The sequence below is a fragment of the Lacerta agilis genome, chromosome 1, assembly GCF_009819535.1.
Source record: "Lacerta agilis isolate rLacAgi1 chromosome 1, rLacAgi1.pri, whole genome shotgun sequence".
NCBI classification, from domain to species: domain Eukaryota; kingdom Metazoa; phylum Chordata; class Lepidosauria; order Squamata; family Lacertidae; genus Lacerta; species Lacerta agilis.
In genome coordinates, this window is record NC_046312.1 from 41,962,102 (window position 1) to 41,985,953 (window position 23,852).

The 23,852-nt window shown below is 42.0% G+C and overlaps 1 protein-coding gene across 1 annotated transcript in view; it reads left to right on the forward strand.

The window, feature by feature from the left end:
* The window catches only part of LOC117044895 (MAX gene-associated protein-like), a 43,525-nt gene extending 21,521 nt beyond the window's left edge, over positions 1–22,004 (forward strand). The window contains exons 12-25 of the mRNA XM_033145689.1: positions 583–637; positions 2,068–2,570; positions 3,801–4,098; positions 4,427–4,963; positions 6,224–6,502; positions 7,280–9,267; positions 11,927–12,051; positions 12,475–12,523; positions 13,276–13,461; positions 14,637–14,748; positions 15,027–15,266; positions 15,743–15,913; positions 16,557–16,709; positions 18,516–22,004. Of these exons, the coding sequence (XP_033001580.1) occupies positions 583–637; positions 2,068–2,570; positions 3,801–4,098; positions 4,427–4,963; positions 6,224–6,502; positions 7,280–9,267; positions 11,927–12,051; positions 12,475–12,523; positions 13,276–13,461; positions 14,637–14,748; positions 15,027–15,266; positions 15,743–15,913; positions 16,557–16,709; positions 18,516–19,741 (5,922 nt within the window). The 3' untranslated portion in view covers positions 19,742–22,004. The remainder of the gene's footprint in view (positions 1–582; positions 638–2,067; positions 2,571–3,800; positions 4,099–4,426; positions 4,964–6,223; positions 6,503–7,279; positions 9,268–11,926; positions 12,052–12,474; positions 12,524–13,275; positions 13,462–14,636; positions 14,749–15,026; positions 15,267–15,742; positions 15,914–16,556; positions 16,710–18,515) is intronic.
* Positions 22,005–23,852: the final 1,848 nt, after the last annotated feature.

Here is a 23,852-nt window from a genome sequence, read left to right on the forward strand (position 1 = left end):
AGTTTTTAGATGCTTTGAATGGTTTTAACTGTTTTAAATATGAGCTCCTTTAGTAGGAAGGGCAATATATAGAGTTAAGAAATAAATAAAAACTATGTTGTAGAACAATGAATAGAAGATGGGGTTTTCATTGCTACTGCAGAATGCTAGGAGAGATTTAACATTTTTCTTCCCCCTATTTTCCTGATGAAGGTGCATTCACTTCCCTGCCCACAAAATGGCTGCTATTGAGACTAAAGGGAGATTACCCTCTGGAGCTATTATCAGCCACAAGGGGATGGGAGGGGTTGGGGTTGGGTTAATTTCGAGTTTAGCTGGCAAGAAACATTATAACATTCTCCGCCCGTACTCCCAGGCATCCATATATCATAGTCATATGGCAAAAAATGGGGTCCAGCCGTGCCTAGTATTGGGCCCTTTGTGAACTATTATATGATGAAAAACCTTGCACAACTGTCACATTTCTCATCATTTGATTACTGGGATTTGAACTCTGTATTTAAATATATATTATTATTAGAAATGTGATTTCCCCCCCCCCCCCATCTTGTCTTTTCCTATGTTTTTAAATCTTTTCCCCAGGAACATGATCCTGAGCCCCAGCCACTTAATTTGGAAGATGAACAAGAGCCCGGAGGTAAAATTAAAAACATGAACTTTGTCGCCAGGTTCTCAAATTTTGGAGTAGGTCTTTTGGGATAGGTGATAAGTGTGGGACTCCTAGACATTGGTGACAATGAGATACATTAAGCCTTCCTTTTGGCCAGTTGACAATTGCACCTACCCCTGCTTTTTCAAATAAACAGGCATGGCAGCCTTGCAGCGGGACAACAGAGGGTTGGAAAGTGTTTCAGTAAGGGAACTTGATGGTTAACCCACCTCCCCCAATTTATCCATAATGTTATAAGGGAATGACCACATTCTCATTAACCTGGAAAGAAGAGAAGCAGGGAAGAGCTGCTGCTGTCTTTGGGTGTTTCCCTGTGTGCTGTGTTAGGCTATCACATTCTTTTCTAATGTCATTGTTAGATTAACACCATAGAGTTTTTTTCACAGCACTGGAATGCTTACAATCAATTGTGCTCAGGGTCTCTGCATGCTTGTATAATTCATTTCCATGCTTGTAGAATTCATTAACACCTATTGGTGTTCCCATGACAGCTTGTGGAACAAGCATTTGTGGTGGAGGGGTATACTTAAGTGAGTTCAGAAGAGTAGCTCAAGTTCCTATTGTTTGAGAAAGATGGGCTTAGTTGTTTGTTTTGCCTATGTTAAAATGCTAGTGATTGTACCACATCTCAAGAGGTTGACCCAAACGTTCTTGATTATTTACATACAGAAACATCCTTCCCTCCCCACCCCGCCACCTATCCTTGAACTGTGGTGATGTCTCTTGCTTGCCAAGTTGGAAACATATACAGTGGTACCTCTGGTTGCAAATGGGATCCGTTCCGGAGCCCCGTCCGCAACATGAGTAGCGCATATCTTGAAGCACCACGTCTGCGCATGTGCACGGTGTGATTTGGCGCTTCTACGCATGCGCAAAGCGTGATTTGGCGCTTCTGCACATGCGTGAACCGCCAAACCTGGAAGTAACCCGTTCGTATCCAGAGGTATGACTGTACGTAGAAATCTGTGACTTGCAAAGCTAAAATGTAGCCCAGTGTACAAAGGTTTTGAGTCACTTCCATTGCTCAGCCCAATTTTGCCTCTGACATTGCTCATGACTGGAATATGGCCCCTGCAAGATTCCACACAGAGGAATGTGGCCCCAGGACTGCAAAAGGTTCCCCAACCCTTTGTTACATTTTTGGCCATCCTACCTTTGAAACTGATAGTGTTGCAACTTGGTAAGAAATGATAATGTAGAAATGATAATGTAACCACTGTACCTTTCTTGCAGATACAAATATTTCATTGAGAACAAGGGGTGGAGAACATGGCCCACTTCTTAGGCATGGGGACTAATTAGGCATTGTTAATTAGGAAATGTTGCCCAAGTCTTTAATTTGCTTGGTTTCCTCTGCTGCTGCAACACTACAGAAACCTGTTTCCATTCTTTTTCAGATAAACCCTGGTGGTTTTCCTGCAGTGTTGGGGATCCATCAACTTCATATGTACATCATACTACACGAGGTGGAACAACCAAACTAATTGAGATTGTTTCTGATTGCAACTGGGAGGAAGATCGCAATGAGATCTTGAACATCCTGTCTCAGCATGTCAAGAATAAGATGCCCAAGTCCCTCAAAGTAGGAAATTTTGTTATTGATCTAGAATCTGAAACCAAAACCTGGGATGAGAAGAACACTCCTGTCTATTCCTCTCGAGTGAAAATCTCCATGCTATCCAGTCAAAACAAGGGTGAAAAGGCTCATATTTCTGTTTTGGAAGCTTCTGATAATAGATTGTCACCATGCAAAAACACAGAAAAAATCAAATTCTTAACAGCTGGCATGTTACGGGAGAGGAGGAAGAAAGGATTACCTTTTTATGCTGGGCTTTCTCCTGCAGGAAAGCTGATTGCTTACACAAGCAAATCTGATTTGAATTCCTCGTCTTTGATTCAGGTGGGTTGTGTTTCTTATGCTTTGATGATTTTTTAATGTGATATTTTTAGGACATCAGCCAGGTTTTTTTTCTTGTGTATCATTTGTTCATTGAGTGGAGAAATACAGCTAGCATGGCATAGGCCTTTCCTGTGGGGCCAGGAGGGCAGTCTCTTAATCTTATAACTGGAGGAGAAACAGGAGGCTCTAAGCCCCAATGCCCTGACTCCCTGACCAGAAGGCAGCAACAGAACCCCAAAGCCAGCTGTCCAGAGTATCTTGTCATTCTGGCATATCCCCAGTGTGCAGCAAAAGGTTGGGTCCACTTTTGAGATATGCACAGGTTTGAAAATATTTCAGTTCCGGTTGTAGGATGTTGGAGAGGGTGAAATTGAGATATGCCATGGAATTGCACAGGATCCTCTGACAAATTCTTTCCTGCCCAAGTCGCTGGCAGCCCAGTGTTGCTCCACATGAAGCCTGCTGCTACCCCAGTACCCAGAGCTAAACCGTGGCTTGACTTGGCATGAAGTCTAAACTGAGACTTGAGGTTAATCTAGTTCCAGATAAACTACAAGCTGTAGACATAGTTTCTTCTTTGCCTTACTGCTCATAGTTTATCTCTGGGAGGCAACCTATGAGCCCAGGTTCAGACATAATGCTAATTTAAACCGTGACATAGCTCTGACATAACCAGAGGTGGAGGAAAGCAACCACAATGTTTCCTGTGAGTACCCGTATGCTCAATGCTTTCACACTTAGCCTTGGTTTGGCTTAGCATTATGTGCAAACTGGACCAGTGTCTGAATTAAACCAGTTATTATCTACAGTGATACTGGGTGATAACTACTGTTAGACATATGCAGAGTAAACCCATTCAGATCAATGGACTTAAATTATGTAAGCCCGTTGATTTTAGTGGGTCTAATCTGAATATGACTTGGTTAGATAACATTCATTGGCATTGACCAGTAGTCCCTCTCAGTATAAAATAAATACCCTGTGGTATGTGATAGTCAAATTACACTGGATTCTCCTATCTGCTGGATAGACAAATGGTCAGCTGGGAACCTTTTAGCCCACTCTCTTTGGAAATCTAGCACTTCAGGGTTTTGGAGACCAAACTGAACTGAACTGGGCTAGAGCTCCTTGTGTGAGCCTAATTTGTGATTTGGATCCCAGGCATTATTAAAAAGAAAAGAAAAAAAGACAGGGTTAGCAAGTGTTTGTATATTTCTCTTTTTATTGCAGGTTAATGGTAAAAAATACCCTCAAGCCAAACTGCTTCTAGGACAGATGGGAGCATTGCATCCAGCCAATCGACTTGCTGCTTATATCACAGGCAGGCTGCGACCAACAATGCTTGACCTATCAACACTCAGTACTGCAATCTCCAAGGCAGAGTCCGATGCTAAGCTTGCTGCTTCTGAGCCACAGTCAGCTGAAGTGCCCACAGCAGAAATTTCCAAAACGCCATTTTCCAGTAACACTACATCCACTTCCACTGTAACATCACCAACTGCTCATGCCTCAACACAGAAGCAGATAGGTCAGTTGAAACTTTATTTTCTGTATTATAAATTATCTGAATTGCAAAGCATAAAAAGCATGGAATGTAAGTGTATAGTATTCATATTTATTTATTCATATTCTGTAATATCCTTCATCAAGCTGCTTTGAGACTTATTTTTTGCCACATGCAGCAACATTATACAGATGATTAGGTGCAATATGTTGAAAGTGAGGCAGTGTAACCAGTAAGTGTTAATTGGGAAAGTGAGACCTTAGCATAAAACCAGGTTGAGTGCTGTTATAGTTTGTGGAATGGAAAGATGAAAACTGCTAATAGTTTTGACTTTGAAAACCTTTCTTTTCAGCTGCTCGGCCTTTACTACATAATGTGGCGTCTCAGTTGGTTATAAGCGCCATTGGGGCACTACACCAGAAGGTTCCTGGAACTAGAAGAACCCAACCTGTGACGGGACCACAGAAATTTAATATAAAATCTATGCCGCTCTCCCCTGGGGCAACTACAGTTACTCCTCCTGCTATTACTGTGTCATCACTTGTTGGAACTACTGCTAGCCCTGCACCCTGTAACAAAGTTCCCTGCTTTTCTGACCCCTCCAAAGCAAATGCTGTTGGAAAACCTGAAAACAGGACTCTATCAACCACAGCTACTAGGGCTCCTGTTAAAATAGCAAAATCACCTGGAATTGCTACACCAGTTGCGACTGTAGCTTTGCCTGGAATAGGCCCATCAACTGTTGGTATTCCAGTTTCTGCAGCATCTCTATCTACAATCTTAACCACAACTGCATCCGTGACCTCGGTGCCCACACCAACTTCACCAGTTAGTATTGCTCCTGCACTCTCAGGAATGAACAAGAGTCCTTTATCGAATCAAAAAGCAGGTAAGGTACTGTAATGTTCTGTTGGTGGTTTCCCGTGAGGCAGGACTCCGTTCCTTCTATTTATAAGTGTAATAGTGCAAATATGTACAGTGCAGAGCTCCAAAATCCATGACCTGCTTAGTCAGTCCCAGATTCCGGAAGTGGCGCTCCCCAGCAAAAGAACTTTGGCACCCCAAACCTCCTCCTCCCCTCTTTGTGTTTCACCCCTCTCCGCAACTGGGGCGATGGAAGCGTCGTGCTTTCCTCTTTGCCTGCCTGGCTAGGTGAGCGCTGGGGCTCTGCAGCATACTCAAGCCCCCATCCTCACCTGACTAGCTTCCTGTCTCTCCTCCCTGCTAGAGGACGTCCCGCTTTCCCCACTGGAGATGTTGCTGCTGTCCCTGCGGTGCTGGGGCTCTCTGTATTTCCACAGCCCCTGCACCGCCCCACTGGGAACTGACGGTTCCCTGACAGGTACCCTTACTGATGGGCCAATTCTTGCTGGTCCACACAACAGTCACTTAGTCTGTCTGTTATGAGAGACAGAAGTGCTTGGCAGACTTTTTGAATGAATAAAGCCTTGTCTTAAAAAGCATTTCACTCATTTCAAATGAGAAAATTCACATGAGTTTTTTGGGTGTTCCTCAAAATTTCAAATTTTTCACCTGCAAATAATAATAAGAAAAGGACCTCCAAAAAGGGGGCAGAGATGATGGCAGTTTCTTTTCCAAACTTTTCCTTGTTTTGGTTCCCCTCCTCCCCCAGAACCTTCGTATCTCTCCTTTGCTGTGTGCAGTGGTTCAATACTTGTCCACCAAATAACTTCTGCGCAGCAAAGTGGATGCAAAAAGACGTCCTTGTGGGTAGAAAGTAGGAGAATATCTGGTTTAGAAGAAAAATGACTTTAGTGTATTGGCATGAACTTGTGTGTGTGTGTGTGTGTGTGTGTGTGTGTGTATAGAGGGGGGGAGATGTCCTGGGGGAAATGGGTAAAAACTGTTTGAAATGGGTTTGTATTCTTTCAAGCCCACTTTTGCTCTTGGAAAGTTGCTTCCAGTTGGGGAACTAAATACAAGTTGCTAGAACAAATGGCAGAAGCTGTTGCTTTCATATTATTCTTGCAAGTTCCCCATAATGATCTGTGTGATCCCTGCTGGAAGCAGAATGTAGGAACTGATGGAACTTTGGTCACATAGATTCTTCTTTGTTTTTTAATGCACTGTAAATCTTGCTGTATAAATGGGACTTTGTTAAGAAGAGTGTTATTTCCTAATTTGGCAGGTAGTACAAGCCCTCCAGGATTGTCTCCTGGAGCAGAGAAACGCATGGGACCACAGCTGCTTTTGATTCCAGTACCTCAGAGTTCTCCTACGTTGCGACCTCAACAAAACACGCAAGTTGCTCAGGGGAAGAGAATGGTTTTGCAGCCTCTAAGGAATCCTGCTGGTGTGAATCTCTATCGACACCCCAACGGGCAGATTATCCAGCTTGTTCCGCTGCATCAGTTCCAACCTGCAGGACCCCAACCTAGTTTATCACCCGTAATGTTACGTAATCCAGGTACAGAATGCCGCAAATCTTATTTATTCTATTTTCTGAGATAGAGCAGTTAAATATTGGGGGAGGGGAAGCATAGTTTCCTATAATTGTGCATCTATTTTTATTCAGTGCCTAAAGCTAGTTTTAAAAATGTATTGTAATTCATATGATGCCTTTTAATATAAAATGCTTCCAGGCCAGGTCTCATATACAATATAAATATGCATCCCAGCGGCAATAGTTGTAAAACCAGAGCAGCATAAGATAAAAGTCTTAGGAAAATTAAGTACTAGGGTTGAAGGCATCAGAGTAGGTGTCACGCAAGCCTCCCTCGGAAGAGTATTCTGATAATAGGGCCATCACCTACCACCAAGGTAGCCAGCTGCATCCAAGTCCACAGGGGGCAAGAGGACTGCCCAAAGGAAGTCTTCCAATGACTTCTGTAGCCTGGTTTGTACATAATGTTAAACCATAGTTGAAACTAAACTTTGGTATAACCCAATCGAAGACGTGCAGGTGCTCACAGCTAATGCATTTCTGGCTGCTGTGCTGCCAGGAAACAAGCTGGAGTTTATTACTTATTAAATTTATATCCCACCCTTCCTCCCCAAAGAGCATTGTCATATGTTTGAACCCAGGCTCATGGTTTGTTTTGAGAGAAACCATGAGCAGTGAGCCAAAAACAAAACTAATGTTTTCCCCCCTTTCAAAACTATCCATGCACAGTTTGCTTTCATCAAACAAAAATGAGTTATTGGGTGGCAAGAATTACTAATAGCATTTCTCAATTCGTTACAGGGTCTGTTGTAGAAATCCGGTTGCCAAGCCCTTCTAAGCTTCCAGAGGTATCTGTGTGTCAGTCCTCTGTGGTTTCTTCTGTGATCCCAACCACCCTGGCTACTTCGGTTCTGTCTGCAGCTCCTCCTGTATTGTCTGTTTCTCCAACAACAAACGCCATGTCTGTTTTGCCTGAGACGGCAACCACTGCAGCTGCTTCTATATTATCTGGAATCCAAACCATCCCTGCCCCTTTGATGTTATCTGTGCCCCCTACTGCTGGGGTTCCTTTGGGGTCGTCTGTTGCCCCTTCCATTACGCCTATGCCCCCTGCTTCTGAAACTCCTTCAGTTTTGCCTGTGCCCACTGCTGCTGAGGACGCTCCTGCTTTGACCATGCCCCTTAGTACTACAGAAGCTTCTGTATCACCCAGAACCCCTACCGCTGAGACCTCATTAATGTTACCCGTGCTCCCTACTGCTTCACCCATATCCTCTGCCACTGAATCTCCTTCAGGGTTATCTATGTCTCCTGCTTCAGCCGTGTCGTGTGCTGCTGAAGCTCCTTCTGCTTCAACCATGGCCCCACCTACAGACCAGATGTCGCAGGCCATTGGATCTGGGCCCACACTTCCTATTTCAGAACCGGTCATTTCTCCTGTCACACAGGCTGGCACTTTGACTATGAGGATTTCTCCTTTGGGGGTTATTCAGACAACTTCAGATTCTAAAATAACATGCAACACCAGCAGCACACCAGATAGTGCAGATCATTTAATAGCTCTTCAGTCGGGCAGTTTTGCCTTGCTTCAGGTTCCAGGGCAGAAGAAAGCTCCAAATTCCATTTTGAAACAAGTTGAGGTAAATGGCACATCTCAGAAAGTTGAGTTGAGTTCAATTAAGCCAGAAGGAGAGACAAGATGCTTACAAGAGGTGGAGGCTATAGGGTCAGAAGTCACAATGTCAGATTCCAGACAGGAAGAAAATAAGTTGCCAGAAAACCATTTAGAGCCCTCTTGTGAAAAGCTCACACGTGACAAGAATGCTATAACTTCAGAGACAGCTGAGAAGGATGCAGAAATCTTGGCAGAATTATCAAGTGATGATCCTATCCTTGAGCCTGAGATTGCATCATTGGACCGCTCCTACATCAGCCAGGAAATAAAGTCTGGGGGAAATAAAGTGATGGCTAATGTTAAACATCCTGAAGACACCCCAAATGAAGTTTCGTGTAGTTCTGAGAGTTGCAGTCAAACTGCAGTCCTTGCACATGATGCATTAAACGAGCAGAAAGTAGCACAACTAAAGAACTCAAATGAGGAAGAAGCGCACTCTGAACAAACGCAAAGCACAGCAACTGATTCAGAAAGACTTGAACAGAAACAGTTAGAAACAGATGAGGAAATGATTATTGAACTATCTCAGAAGCCTTGGGATGAGTGCAAGGTGCGAACAAATTGTGCAGAAAAACTGGAGAAAAAACCTAAATCTTATTTGAGTCCATGGGGAAATGAAGACCAGGAACTACTAGGGCAAAACACGAAGGAAAAGGGTCATTCTGTGGCAGCACAGAGGGATAGAGGCGAGGACAGAAGGAAGCATAAGGTTACTAGTGCAAATGGCCGGAATACCATATTGGGAAGCAAATATGTAAATAATGCACTAGAATTTTCATATAAAAGAGATACTGGTGTTCAGAAAGATAACTTGACTGTTAAAGATGGCCTTGTTCAAGTTAGCAAAACTTGGAGCAAAACATCAAGGCCTTCAGATGCTTTGGAAAACAAAAACAACAGTGGTGCCAATGAGCTTGTAAAGAAATTTCCTAAATGTGAAAAACAACAGAGTATACTGAAAACCAGCTATCACAGAAAGGATTCGCTGCCTGACATTAATAATATCACCATGGATAATACAGAAAAAGATGAAAAAACAGATGATTCTGCAGATGAGATGGCCGACGAAGCATCTGGCTATCAAAGTGAAGATATAGTGAATGTAGAAACACTGGTGAGTACATCTTTAAATTGGAAGCACAAGTCATTGTAAAATTGTTTTGTGATTTTATATGGATTTTGCATGCTGTCACATCTTTCTTTCCCTCCAACGGTAGTGGCAAAGACTTTTATGTTCACTCAGCCCTTGGTTTGTGCCTGCGTCCTATGATTTTGTACTATTCCTGATTATTAGTTTGTGATCAGATGTATGTATTGGTTTTCAGGTAAGTAAAAGTTTGAAAGCCACAGACATTAAGTAGGTAAAAAGAAGTGTAAAAGGTAAGACATAAAGTACTACGATGAGGACAGAGCAGCTAGTGGGAAGGAAGAACAATGAAGAACTACAAGGCGGGGGTGGACTTAGGGTTATAAATCACTGCCTTATAAAGGAGGACACTATTTAAATAGTGCAGAACTTAATTCTTGGCCAATTATACAAAAATAATGGGGTTTTCCAAAGTGAGTAGTTTCAATAGAAGAGCTGTTCTAAAAATATTATTATTATTTAACTTTTAGTATGTTGCTGATCTTGATATCCTCTAGTGCTAAGTAACTCTTCTTGTCAGTGCAAGTATTCATGCTTGTACAGTGGAACTCTCCCTACCACCGCCACTGCCGCCGCTGCCGCCAAAAAAATATATATGTTCTGGGTTTTCACTTAGTCCTTCAGATTGGATTTAGAGAGGGCACAGGGCATGTGTGAGTAAAGGGGAAGATTATGTTGTACGGTCAGAAATCCTTGTGCTGGTGGAACAAGTTAGTTGGGTGCTGACATCGGTTCTAATCTTAAGGTTCAAGTCTGGGCAAATTGTCCATTTAAAAGAACTAACCTGCAAGAGTAGTGATGCAGTCTTTATTTGATGAATGAATGAGACCTCTGGCTTCTCAAGGTAATATCTAGGATGTGGATCATAAGATATATTGAGTTTCCATGTACATGATGAAACAAAATGTATTTAAGATATTCAACTATGTAAGTTGCATAGTACCTGTAAAAAAACTACTGACTTGTATCCATTTTCCTGCCCACCATTTTTCTATTACACCTTGAACATATGTGGGTTTTTAATTGGTATCAGGATTCAGCATGCTTCTTCCCTCATTGCTAACTTTTCTTTGCTTCAGGATAACTTGTTTATTTTCTTATGATTTGTATTTTTAATTTTTATTAACAGTTTTTTTAAAAAAAAAACTTGCGATTTAAAAGGAAGTTGTTTTCTTTTCTCTGCCTGTTCCTTTTTCAACATGGAACATTTCTGTTATATCTACAGAATGTAAACGCATTCCACAGTTACGTGAGAGTACAGTCATACCTTGAGTTGCGTACAGTGGCGTCGCTAGCCTCTGCTGGGGGCGGCGGCAGCGCAGAGGCACCCCCCTGGGGGAGGGGCACGACGCGCGCGCCGTGACGTCATCATGACGTCACGACGCACGTGTATGCAGAAAGGGGGGATTTCCCCCTTTCCGAGGCTTTTTTCGGCGGGGGGGTGGTGACAAGCGAGGAGGGGGTGACAAGCGTGACACACACCCCCGCTGGTCGACCCCCCCCTGCCGAAAAAGGCGGCGGAAAGGGGAAAAAGAAGCAGAGCGGCGCTTAAATGCGCCTGCTCTGCTTCCTTGCCCCGCCCCCCCGGCGGTTTTTTCGGCGGGGGGTGGTGACCAGCGAGGAGGGGGTGACAAACGTGACACCCCCCTGCTGGTCGGCCCCCCCCCCGCCGAAAAAAAGCGGCGGAAAGGGAAAAAAGAAGCAGAGTGGCGCTTAAACGCGCCTGCTCTGCTTCCTTTCCAGGCTTTCCCCGCCGCCCCCCCGCGGTTTTTTCAGCAGGGGGTGGTGGCCAGCAAGGAGGGGGTGGCACGTTTGACACCCCCCCTCGCTGGTCGACCCCCCCCCCGCCGAAAAATGCGGCGGAAGCACCCCATCCGTGTGCTGCTGCTCCCGGGGTGACGGAGGGAGCGGCGGCGCGTGGGAGTGGCGGGAGGGGCCGCCGCTTGTCACCCCCACCCGCCGCTGCTCACCCTGTCACTGGGGGCGTACCGCCCCCACCGCCCCTCCCCAGCGACGCCCCTGGTTGCGTATGCTCCATGTTGCATACATTCGACTTACGGACCTCCGCAACCCGGAAATCCTCCCAGGAGTGCGCACAACGCACGGGTGTGCAAGAAGTATTCTGCGCACTTCACACATGCGCAGAAGCGCAAAAACGCGTGAACTTCTGGGTTTTTTGTTTTTTTCCGGGGCGTTCGTGTTAAGCACGCACGTGTTACGTAGCGCGATCCGGAACGGATCGCAGGCGTAACACGGGATACCACTGTAGTAACAAAAGATTGTGCCTGACACAGCATGGACAAACTATCAAATTGTTTTCAGTTGTTACAATACAAAGTTTCAGATGAAACTGATTATTGTTTCCTTATACTTTTACGTTTATGAATTATGCTATACTTCCTCAGTGATTCAATACTTGTTTTTATATCAATGTTATACCTGCTTTAGTGTTGAAAATGCTTAATTTTATCAATGCAGTCGTTGCATAGAAAAATTGCTCTGCATTTTATCATCACTTCTTAAAGATGTAGTTTTTTCTTATTTACCTATTTTTTAAAAAAAGAACTAGCATGTCTTGCTGTGAATTGTCTGTATGTTGATCATTGTCTTTTAAATCTTGTTTCAGAGTGAAAGTGAATCTAACGGTTCAGAGGAGAATGTAGACATTGAGACTGTGGAGGAACTCTCAGAGAAAATTAACATTGCTCGGCTGAAAGCTACAGCTGCCCATGTCATATTGTCCAAACAATTGTAAGCATTTAAAATAATAATTGTAATATTTTTACCATCCATTATGTAGCTCTAGATCATTAAAAATGTAATGATTCCATTTGATCTAGGCGCTAATGGAGGAAGAGGCTTGGGGCCCCATGCAGCACCCCACTGCCACAGAAGACATGGTGCTTCAGGGAACAAGAATGTTTCCTTGAGGCCAAGGTAGTTGACCTGGAGACCGCCAGAAACATTTTAGCTGAACCACACTGCCATGGAGAATGAGGGTCTTGGGTGCCATTCTGAAGGGGGGAAATATTATCCTTAGTAGGGACCCAGGACAAGCAGTTACTCCTTTCTGACAAAGAATTGCTCCTCTGAGGGACAGGGCATCCATGTGTCTTAAGATAAACCAGATTAGAAACCCGCACAACCAAAATGACCTCCATTTTTGTCTTGCAGGAACTCTGTGCATGACCATTCTAGTCAGAAGATTGCCAAGACTCCCAAGGTAGATACATGTCTGTTTACTTGTTTTTCTTCTTCTCTGTAACACATGTTGCCAGTCTGTCAGGGCATAGTGTTGCTTCCCACAAGTAACAACTCTCTACTCCCGATCTGTATATTTACATTGCTTTATTATACAACTATGTACAAGTCAGAGCTAAAGTTCTAGCATCCATTCAGTCACTTTCAGATCCCAGGAGTGGTGCTCGGCGGGAACGCCTCCAACAGTAGTTGGGGAACCCCAAACCTCCCCCTCTTTTCCTTCCGTTTTGTATTTTGTGTCTAAAACCTGGAGATTTTTCCTTTATTTTGGGTTTTTTGTTTTTTTTTTGCCTGCTGGTGTTTCTGTCCCAGTTTTAATAGTTAGTTTTAGTGAATCATTGGCATAACTACAGCAAGCTCAGGTGGGTTGCTCATACTCTTCCATTGTTATATACTTTGGACTTTACTTGTCACCACCACTGCTGAGGGCATTCCTCGTACATGTTGTTGTGCCTAAGTTTGGTAACACTCATTGTTCTACCAGAATTGATAGCTTTTGCTCTGGTTCATTCATGCCTCACTCATTTTCCCATGCAGCATCTCCAGAGTCAGATACCTTCTTAAGCTCTACCTTTTAAAATTTCTGCTCAATTTTGTTGAAATGCTGGACCTGGATTTAAAGGAATGTAGTTATAAATGTACGAGTCACTGTTGGGGCTGCATGTCTATATGTTTTGAACAGTTCACAAGAGGAGCTGTGTTTTTGCTTTTCAGCCACAACCTGAATTGCCAAACAAAAAGCCAAAGAATGAGGAAGAAACCTTTTCAAATTACCGCGAAACACACACAGCAAATGAACGTCGCCGTCGTAAAGAAATGAGGAGACTCTTTGAAAAATTGAAGGTTACTTTAGGATTGCAGATGGTCCCCAAGGTTTCCAAATGTTTCATCCTGAAACAGGTTGGTATTTTATAGCTTGGAGGGAGGCTGTTGGACAAAGTTGCATATTGACAGAAAAAGACTATTCATCAACTTACTATCGCAGCAATCACCTGACTAAAGAATCTTTGATTGATTGATTGATTTGTTAGTGGTATAAATCAGCATAAATTGGATTTTTGAGCAAGAACAGTCATTCCAAAGAGAAAATGCTTTGTTTAGATTTTTAATGCTTGTATGTCTCATGGCAGGAACTATATTAGAAAAGGCACCCCATCCTCTGCATGAGAGAAGGGAGTGGTCCCTTTTCTAAGAGGGCAGTTCACAGGGATATTTAAGAATTGCTTGTCAAACTAACTATTACCTTTCAGAAGATCTTCCCAATTAAGTAGAGACGCATTTTTAATTTATGAAAAGGTTTTAATTGATTAATCAAATTGATTAATCAACTGAGCATTTCATTTCTGCATTACATACTGGAAACTCAAAAGACATCTGAATTGTAGGGAAACTGTTTGGGCGTATATGACACAGACCACTAACTGCCCTTATCAGAAAGACCATGCACCAACGTGCACCACACCTAACTGGGTGTAGTGAGAATCATATACAGACAGGCCCATTGATCCACGCAGACATGGCATGTTACCTACGTAAGCAAGAAATAAGCCCACCCTACCCATATATGGTACTTTCATATCTTATGGCTGATGAAATGTAGTCCAAATATGATGAAATGTTCCTGTATGCTTTTGTATAAATAAGGCTCTTGCAGCCCAAATAATCATCAGACTCTTTCAAACCACACTGCTGTGAGACTGATCATTTTCGCACAGGACGGGCTGGCTCCCGTCACTGAATAGCAGTTGAAAACCTCTGAAGTGCCTGTTTTGTGTCTCATCAATTCTTTATCATAGCACCTTTGGTAAAAACAAAAGCAAAACAACTGCAGTTTATCATTCACAGTCTGTTTTTGCCTGGTACTTGCCTTTCTTTCTTTGTGGAGTGCTGCTTTTTCCTCTAAAATGCTCTCAGGAGATCTATCTTCAGAATGTAGTAGAAACAGTTTTCAGTTTTTCTGTTTAACTTTTCACAAATCTCTCTTCCACATAAGTAGGAAGAAAGAGAAGCTGCCTTTATTTACTTTTAGGTATATTCTACTGGAATCTAAAAGTGGGTCCTTGGTCCTTTTTCAGGCCTTGGAAGAGATACAGGGGCTAACGGATCAAGCAGATAAACTCTTGGGTCAGAAAAACTTGTTGATGCGCAAGCAGGACACCTTGATTCGTAAAGTATCTGCCCTTTCAGGTGAGTTGACATTAAAGAGAAAGCCGTAAAACCTGAAGAGAGCCTCTGGGATGTGGGGATCCTGGGATTGTTCCAAGAGCTTCTATTTCAAATACATGAAAGGTACTAAGTTTCTGAAGTTTTTTACTCCATGGAAATTAAACCCCAAGAGCTGTAAAGTCGTCTAGGTATGTCAAGTAATGTTGTGTAAGTTTTGTGCTATGAAACACTGCATGTTTTAAGTTTCGGGAAGTATGCTTATATACGAGGGAGAACTTAACTACTCCTTTCCTTTGTAGGCAAGACACAGGAAGTAGTCTTGAAGAAGCTAGAATACATTTATGCAAAACAGAAAGCGGTAGAAGCACAAAAGAAGCAGCAACAAGCAGAACCTGTGGATGTGGTTGAAACTCTGCAGACTGCTAAGCCCTCAGTGGAAAACAGCCCTTCTTCTCTCTTTAAAGAGCTGAAACCAGCAACCTTGTCCAGCAAGCATACAAAACCATTGATACTTTCCAGGAAAGGAAGCTGTCCCACAGGTAGGCTAAGTAAACATGGATTAGTTGAATATCACACAAATGGGAATCTAAGCAAAAGGGTATTCTTGGAAGCATTGTATCTGCAAGTCTCATGTGGCCTGCTATATTATGCATATTGCAAGTTTTTTTTTTAAATTAAAAGAAAAGTAATGAGACTTACCATTAGAAAACATGTAATTCTCACATACCTCTAGTATATAGTTCAGCCTGTATAAGACTGTTACTGCCATCTTATTTTAATGTTTTCTGCAAAATTAATTAGTTTTCATATTTGCTGCTTAAAACTTGCTGTGTATTGTTAAATTTGTTAGTATTGGTAACAGTGGGTTACATTTTTGAATGCCATGAGGTTGATTGGTGAAGTAAATATTGAGATATATATATATATATATATATATATATATATATATATATATAATGCTGCTTCACTTTTTACACTCTTATCTTCACACATCTTTCTTTTGACTTCCTTGTAGGGGACATACCCATGGCATTAACAAATGCTAGCCTAGTAATGACAGCAAATGGCCAGGTGCTTGCATTCAAGAGTCCCTTGGTACCAGGACAAGTTGCTGCCTTCCCTTCCACACTCCTGCAAACTGAACTCAAATCAGAGGCTGACAGCAGTAATGGGACAGCACAACCAGGTAATGGTCACAAAATGACTGAAAAAATCAAAGCTGGATGCGTGACTATTTCTGACTGGAACTTTTAAAAGCAAGCATTCTTCATAAAAAGTGAGAGCCAGTGTGGTGTATTGGTTAAGAGCAGTAGTCTCGTAATCTGGTGAACCAGGTTTGCGTCCCCGCTCCTCCACATGCAGCTGCTGCGTGACCTTGGGCTTGTCACACTTCTTTGAAGTCTCTCAGCCTCACTCACCTCACAGAGTGTTTGTTGTGGGGGAGGAAGGGAAAAGAGAATGTTAGCCGCTTTAAGACTCCTTCGGGTAGTGATAAAGCGGGATATCAAATCCAAACTCCTCCTCTTCTTCTGAAAAATATTTCTCTTAAGTTGTCTCTTCCAATTTCCAGTCTTGATATTTAAAAATTGTAATACTTCTGTATCTATGCCTTAAAGAAGTAGATAATTGATTTTTGATGAAGGAATATCAAGGAGATATTGATATACAAATAAGTACAAGGAATCTTGTGGATGGTACCTGTTACTAGATGAGATGAAGCAAAATGTTCATCTGAAACCATGTGTTTACCATAATAGCTACTCTGCTTAATATTTTTCCCCTTGATAGTATGTGTGAAAGTTAACTCACTGTTTCTCGTTTAATATAAGGTATTGCTTCTGTGATGATTCAGTTGCCAGGCTCAGCAGTACCAGTGGAAGTGAAAGGTATCCTTCCAAATTCCACAGTTCCCATTACCTTGTCTGCTGTAACCAGTAACTCACCCACTCCAGTTGCAGAAACAGCTCCAGAGCTCACTTCAGGTAAACTTACATTAGTTTATTACTAAATTCTGGCACTGGAAAAAAATGAATTCTAACTGCAGTAACTTACCTGCTTCCTCTTTCTCCCTATTGTATTTTATTGATTTATAGAAATACTTATATACTGCCCTCTTGTAAAAGATCAGGGCGGTGTACAGCAACACACAAGAACCTTTAAAAGCAGCATAGAATGATCACGAAAATGACTGGCTACTCAAGAGAAATGTAAAGAACTACATAAGCCTGTCAGGATGTAATAAATATTACTGTCTCACCTCAACAGTCCTTTTTTGCCAAAAATGTACAGTGCAGACTTTTCCAACACTGTGATTTGTGTTACAACTCGCAACATTTGCGATCACTGTAGCTAAAGAAGTTCATAGCATAGTGTATGTCTCAAGTCTCACAGGTGTTCCCATGCAGATGTGGCCTGTCCTGCTTTAAAATGTGGCTGCAGTAACAAAAACTTCATTATATTCACATGTACAGTGCTGGGGTAGGGGGTGTAGTTGACAATATAACGATTACCTCGTGAACAACTGGCATGCAGCACCTCTGAGCATGTATGCCTGGACCTGTACAAGTAGTTGTTGCCAGTGGCCCCAAAGTTTCCATAGTGTGAATTGTTCCAGAAATGATTGTCTCTAAAATTGACCTCTGCACCAGAGAATTAGAAAGTAGCTGATGTAACACAGCTTTTTAAATGGGTTCAGTGAAGAATTTGTGAAATGACAGACCAGTTAGCTTAACATCTGCTCGGCTTAAAATATTGGAAATTATTATTAAATACCTTTTTTTACAGGACTTCCTTACCCCAGTCCAGGGTCCTAATTTGTCATGTCCCCCCCCCCCACTTTTTGTCCACATGCCAGTCCACTGATTGGGACTGTAAAAAGAGAAAAGAGAAAGTAGGGAAGCAAACCACTCTTTTCAGGGGACAATCTGAATTGATCAGCTGAGGAAGAGGGCTGTGTACACTGTTTTGCATTCAAGGGCAGCGAGTGGCCAAAGGTGAATGTGACCCTCAGGCCAAATGCGGCTTGCCACCCTGATTCCTGTGGGAGGAGAATTTTTTTAATCACTTCTGCAAAAGGAAGTCCTGCCTTGCCCAGCTGTTGGAGTTCTTCAAGAGTATTGGTTATCAGGGTTGTGGAAAGAGGATTGGTCCTCTTCTGAATCAGTAACTGCTTAAAAGAGCAGGCAACGTAGAGTAGAAATAAATGGATAGTTTTTACAGAGAAGGGAAATCTTGGGATCCCCCAAATAATACTTTGGTGTTTTTTAACTTAATAAACAATGGTTCCCAATTAGCTAAGTACTGCTGACCTCCTGTTTTTCAAAAGCCAAGCCAATGACCCCCTACTTTGGAATTTTTTGATATCTCTATGGTAGTTTTTGTTATGTGAATGGTGCCACGGACCCCCTGGGTGGGGGTGGGGGTGGGGGTGTCCACAAACCACCAACTGGTAACCACTGATCTAGAGCTATGGGCAAACAGTTTACAGGTGACACTATGGTGAAATCTGGGTCATGAAAGCCCAGAGGAGTTACAAATAGTTTCAAAAGTATCTCCTCAAACTGAATGAGTAGTCAACAAAATGGCAAATGAAGTTTATTATAAATAAGTGTGAAGTGATGCATATTGGGGCAATTTCCCCCACCCCCCAAACTTCAGGGTATGTTGATAAGGCCTGAACAGGCAGAAGCTAACAAGGAAGGAGATCTGTTGAAGTGATAAATGGTTTACATTTGGGACAGATCCTGTCTCCTGTATTCTAACAGGCCTTTCTTTGTTCTGGCTTACAGAAAGTGAAGACTCATTCATGATGCCAAGGATAGTAAATGTGACATCACTGGCTACTGAAGAAGATACAAATTTAAACCTGGATGCGAATAAGGATCCTGATGTAACCTTGGATACTGATTCCCAGACACCTGAGTCTTCCTTGCAGGTAGCATCACAGAAAACTACTGATCTTTGTTCACCAGAAAAAGCAGAACCGTCTTTTGTAAAAGGGAGAGGCACTACTGGAGCAGTACGTGATTCTCTTAGGCGAAAAGAGAATTTTCCACAAACAGTAAATGTCTCCAATTTGAAGGCATCCCCAGAACCATTTGCAACAAAAATTTGCCCTGAAGAGTTAGCTGGAAATCAGGCAAGGTTAAAACAGATGAACAAGGGAAGTGATGGACAAAAATCAAGAGAGTCTTCATTTCAAAAGCTGCAAATCAATGAACCCAATGACTCCGGGATGGAAATGGAGCTGCAAAAAGTTGCCTCTGCAATACATGAACCAGCACTGGATGCAAGTGACTTAATGGGCATAGAGGAGACTGATGACACAGATGAAACCCTCACCTCCCTGCTGAATGAAATTGCATTTCTCAATCAGCAGTTGAATGACGATGCTTCAGACATATCAGAACACCCCAACTCCCTGAGCTCTGGCTTTTCTCTAGGAGATATGGAAAGTCGCAGGCAATCAACTACTGCAGAAGGCTCTCCTTTTCCATTTGGTGCCATGAGTGGGAGCTTTAAGGACCTTTCTATAGTTCAAGAGAGCAGTGATTCCATAACTCCTCTCCTGCTTCACTTGGATGATGATGATCTACCTGATGGTAACAAGAACTCGGGAGATCCTTCATCTGATTCTGAAGCTTTAAAAATCATGTTAGGATCTGAGGTAAAGGACCCAAATCCTGATCACTCAGTGGCAAATAGTGGTGGAAGTGGAAAAACTGAGCAATCTGTGGCAAAGACAAGAAGTGTGTCACCTCCCATTCTGCAGATGAAAACTAACCTGGAAGCTGGCAAAGCTGATATGGCATGGAGGCCTATGCCCAGACTGGCACCACTTGGATTAAAAGCTGCTAACTTTCCATTAGAATCAGAAGGACAGAATACCAAGGTGATGCCTTCATTGGCACCCGTTGCTTCAAAAGAGATAAAAACTGCACAGCCAGTGACTAGTCCAAGCCAGGACGGTAATGAAACACTCACTTTAGCACCTGCTGCTGCAGAATCAAAATAGTATTGTGGCTTTACCTTCAGGTGCTTTTTGGTAATAATGTTTGATTTTTCAGAGACTTTCATAGTTAATCAGAACTTCAATTATGACACATCTCCAACATTTAGATTCTTAGGTTGCATGTGCCAGTGTGCATGTAATATATGAGGCTAGATGTTTGAACTTGATTGGTAAAAGATGACATTCAGTCAAGAGTAAGAGGCTAGTCAGATGAATTATGCCCTTTTCTAACAGTCACAGAAAGCATCCATTTGAGATATTTTCAAACATTTTTAGCATTTCAGAAAAAATATTCAGGACTGTGAATAGCTTATATACATATATCTTAACATATTACTCAAGGGCCTCATACAAGCATTTGAGGCACAAGATGTATTTTTTCCTCTAATATCTATAAATTGAAGAGTTTGGGGGCTTCACTTTTAACCTAGTGAATGTGAAAGGATTTCATACTATAAAATGATCGTATATTTTTGTACACAGGCTTTTTTGTAAATACATAAAATAATGACATTTCATATATATATATCAAAAAGTTAATGATTATTTCTAATGATTGTAAATAAGAAATTTGGAGAACTAACGTGGCATCTGAGTGCTTTGAACAGGTCAATCACTGTTAAATCTGAAAATTGCTGCATTTTTCTTGTCTTGCATAATTGTATGATGCAATGCAGATCTGTGTTCCGGCTATCCTGGCAGAAAGTATTAAGGCTTCCCACTCCCTGTTGTGCTTTGCTCATATTTGAAGCTCCTATCTCCAGGCTCAACCAGCTGGCAAGAGGCAGTCTTCTGCATACATGCTGAAAGTAGTACACAAGTTCCAGTTTGCTCATACAGGAAAGTGTCCTGCACTATACATTAAGCCCCTCCCACTCTCCATCTGTGTGTAGGTTAGGTATATTGGGATGGACATGCACATGATGGGTAGTTTCATTATTATTTTTCATGATGTTGATTAAATGTACTGTGTACCAATGAAATTCCCAATTTTAAGTAGAAAAAACAGCACAGGGAAACCAGGATTTATTCTCCTGCCTGGTTCAGTTTTTCACAGAAAATTGCAGCCAAATGATTTTAATTGCAATAGAAAAAGATACAGATATTCATATATTTTTCTTAATGGGGCTAAAAGCAGCTTGGGGGTAAGATAGAGGATACAAAATGAGAAATGGTTAAGACATGCTCTCCCTCCATGCCAGACCTTCACTTCGAAATGTAGCCTTAGCAATGTGCTTTAAATTTGATTTGATTTGTAATTCTACAAAGTAAAAGTTCTTGATGAGGATGCAGTCTCTGTCAATGTAATAGAGGAAGCAATTCAGTATCTTCTGTAGTCTTCAGTCTTTTGTAAGTTCTCATTTCTTGCATGCTTCATGGTGTTCATTCAGTGCCTTAGGATTTGGAATGGAATTTAGCATGGTAATCCTAACCTGCTTGGTTAAAATCTAATCCAGCACTTCTGTGTTAGAGATCAAAATTAGTTCAGTTGGCTAATTTCCCTCTTTGTCTGCACTGACACCACCAGTATGCTAGAAACTCCACTTCTCATTGGAGCACATTTTCCTCAATTTTTCTGCTTCTTCCCTCAGCCCTTTCTGGCTACCATCTATTTCTATCAAGCTATATATAAAAAAATCCAGATAGGGGTCTGACAGAAAAATATACCACTAAAGACATCTTAATTTTTGACAAAACTGCTGGTTTGGAGGGGCTGTATGTATGCATTATAATTTTAACAATAGGCATTGAAGAATTAGAGGGGAAACTCTGTGTAAGTAATCAACAAGGATCTTCAAAGTACTGAAAGCCTTTCTTATAAGTATCTCTTTCCTCTCATCCTCCATATATGTTTTTGGCCCCAAGGCAAATCCAAGTACATCCTAAAATAGTTCTATGAGTTTTGTTTCAAATATAGTCTGGGAAATTATGTATGGGGATTTTTTAGTAAATAATATTTCAAGATTATGAATTTTATAGAGAGCATTTTGTAGTCGAGAGAACAACTGAAACCCTTGGAGTGGGCACATTTTCATTTGACCAAGATATCTGGATATTTGATTTTTTAATACATCTGTAAATAGGCTGAAATGTTTTTTAAAATAAAGTATAAAGAAATGCCAGATTTCATTTTTACTGTACATTCTCTCTTTTTCTGAATTTTTGCCAAAACTGGTATTTTTGTAAACATTTACCCACAGAGCCTATCTCAGTAACTATAAAATGGAGAATCTGTAAAATTAAAATAAATAGTCTTCAGCTAAAAGCTCGCCATGAACCATTATTTCTCTGAAAAAAGGCATATGAAAAATGTTTTAGTTGGTACAAGTTACATCACACATTCCTTGTAGTAATGGTTATAAAATGTACCGGTAAGTCTTGTTCTATTGAATAGGAAGGAAACAGTCTGAAAAGAAAATAGGCATTAATGAGTTACATAAATGCTCAATGACCAGGCAAGATAGTTCTGGAAGAGGAGGAGCTAATTAGCAGTTAGGCACTCCGCTGACTCATTTGGGACCATGTTGTCTCTACTGTAGCCTAGTGAAGTGGCTGCAAATCGGTAAAAGTTCTAGAAGAGGGAGGTTGTTACAATACACACCACCCTCTTCGGCAGAACTGTACCTTTTCCCTTGCTAAATAGTTCATGGGTGGGATTCCCTGAGAATGTGGACTTCCAAGACCATGGTGGGGTCTTGGTGGGGAAGAATCTGATGGGAGACTGGAACTCTGCCTTGACTCTGCATTTTCCAACTTTCAGGTAGCAAGAATAAGGTAGAATTGTGTCATATCAGTAATGGATACCTTTGGGAGAAACAAAAAATCAAGTCCCCATTCTAATGGAAGTGCTAACACTCCCATAGAGCAACTTGGACAGGCAACTGTCAGCTCCCATCTTTGTTGGAGTTCTTGTGTAGTACCATGGCTTAATTTGCACTGTGGGTACTGCTTCCTTATTAAGAGCTCAGAATGTCCTGGAGCATGTGTTTGCGTGAGAGTGCTGGTTGATAGCCGCACTTATACAGAATTTATCAAGCAATGATGCAGCATGGAACCTCTAAGACAGTGGTGGCCAAACTTGGCCCTCCTGCTCTCATCATCCCTAGCTAACAGGGCCAGTGGTCAGGGATGATGGGAATTGTAGTCCCAAGACAACTGGAGGGCCAAGTTTGGCCACCACTGCTCTAAGACAACTTGGAGTGGTTGTGGTGCTGGAAGAGTGTCCAGTTTCTGGAAGGAGCCAGTTTCTGAAGTCACCCTTGTTTTTGTATAATCAGTGATTGCCAGCTTGACTTACATTTTCAATTTAAGAAAAAGCCCCTTTGTTTTACTATTTATTATTTAGACATGATTCTATAAATATATTCATTAGCAGCATTAGAAAGATGCAGTTGACTAACAACCATGGACATCTGATCTTTACCCCGATCTACCTCCCATGAACCTTGGGCAGCATACATGATTCCTCTCCCTGTTTTTTTTTCTCACAGCCATGTGGAGTGGATTGGGATGAAAGAGAATAACTGACCCAAGGTGACCCAGTGAACTTCATAACGTAAACCTCTGCTGGAGTGAGGGTTGCAAGGGCTGAAAATTGTCCATTGTTCTAAAAGTCTGCCACCAGGTGATGCCAACTGCTTTAGATTGGTGTGCAGTCCATATCAATGTACTATATCTGTTCTCCATCGCTCAACACGCACAAACAGCTTTGGGCATTAAATGTTTGCACACAGATGCCATTGGGCTCATCTTTACCTCAGAGTTTGCAGCTCTGTGACAAGTTTGCAAGGGATCTGCTCATTTTATAGGGATCTCAGTTTTGCAGGTCCTATTCATATAAATCTGGCTTGATTCCAAGCCCTTTTAACTATAATGCAGCTCAGCCTGTGTGGCTGCAGTCCTAACACCAGTCATGACTGGTGCCCATTGGGACTGGCTGGACAGAAGGCAGGGAAATCAAAGTAGGACTGAAAGAGTGATGGATATTTATGTAAGAGATAATATTGGGAAGGACTATTTCTCTGACATTTCCCATCATGGTCTGAAAGCTGAATCTCATGTGTGGTGAAGGATGTATAAAACTGTCTCACAATGGATTAAGGGCTATCATGGG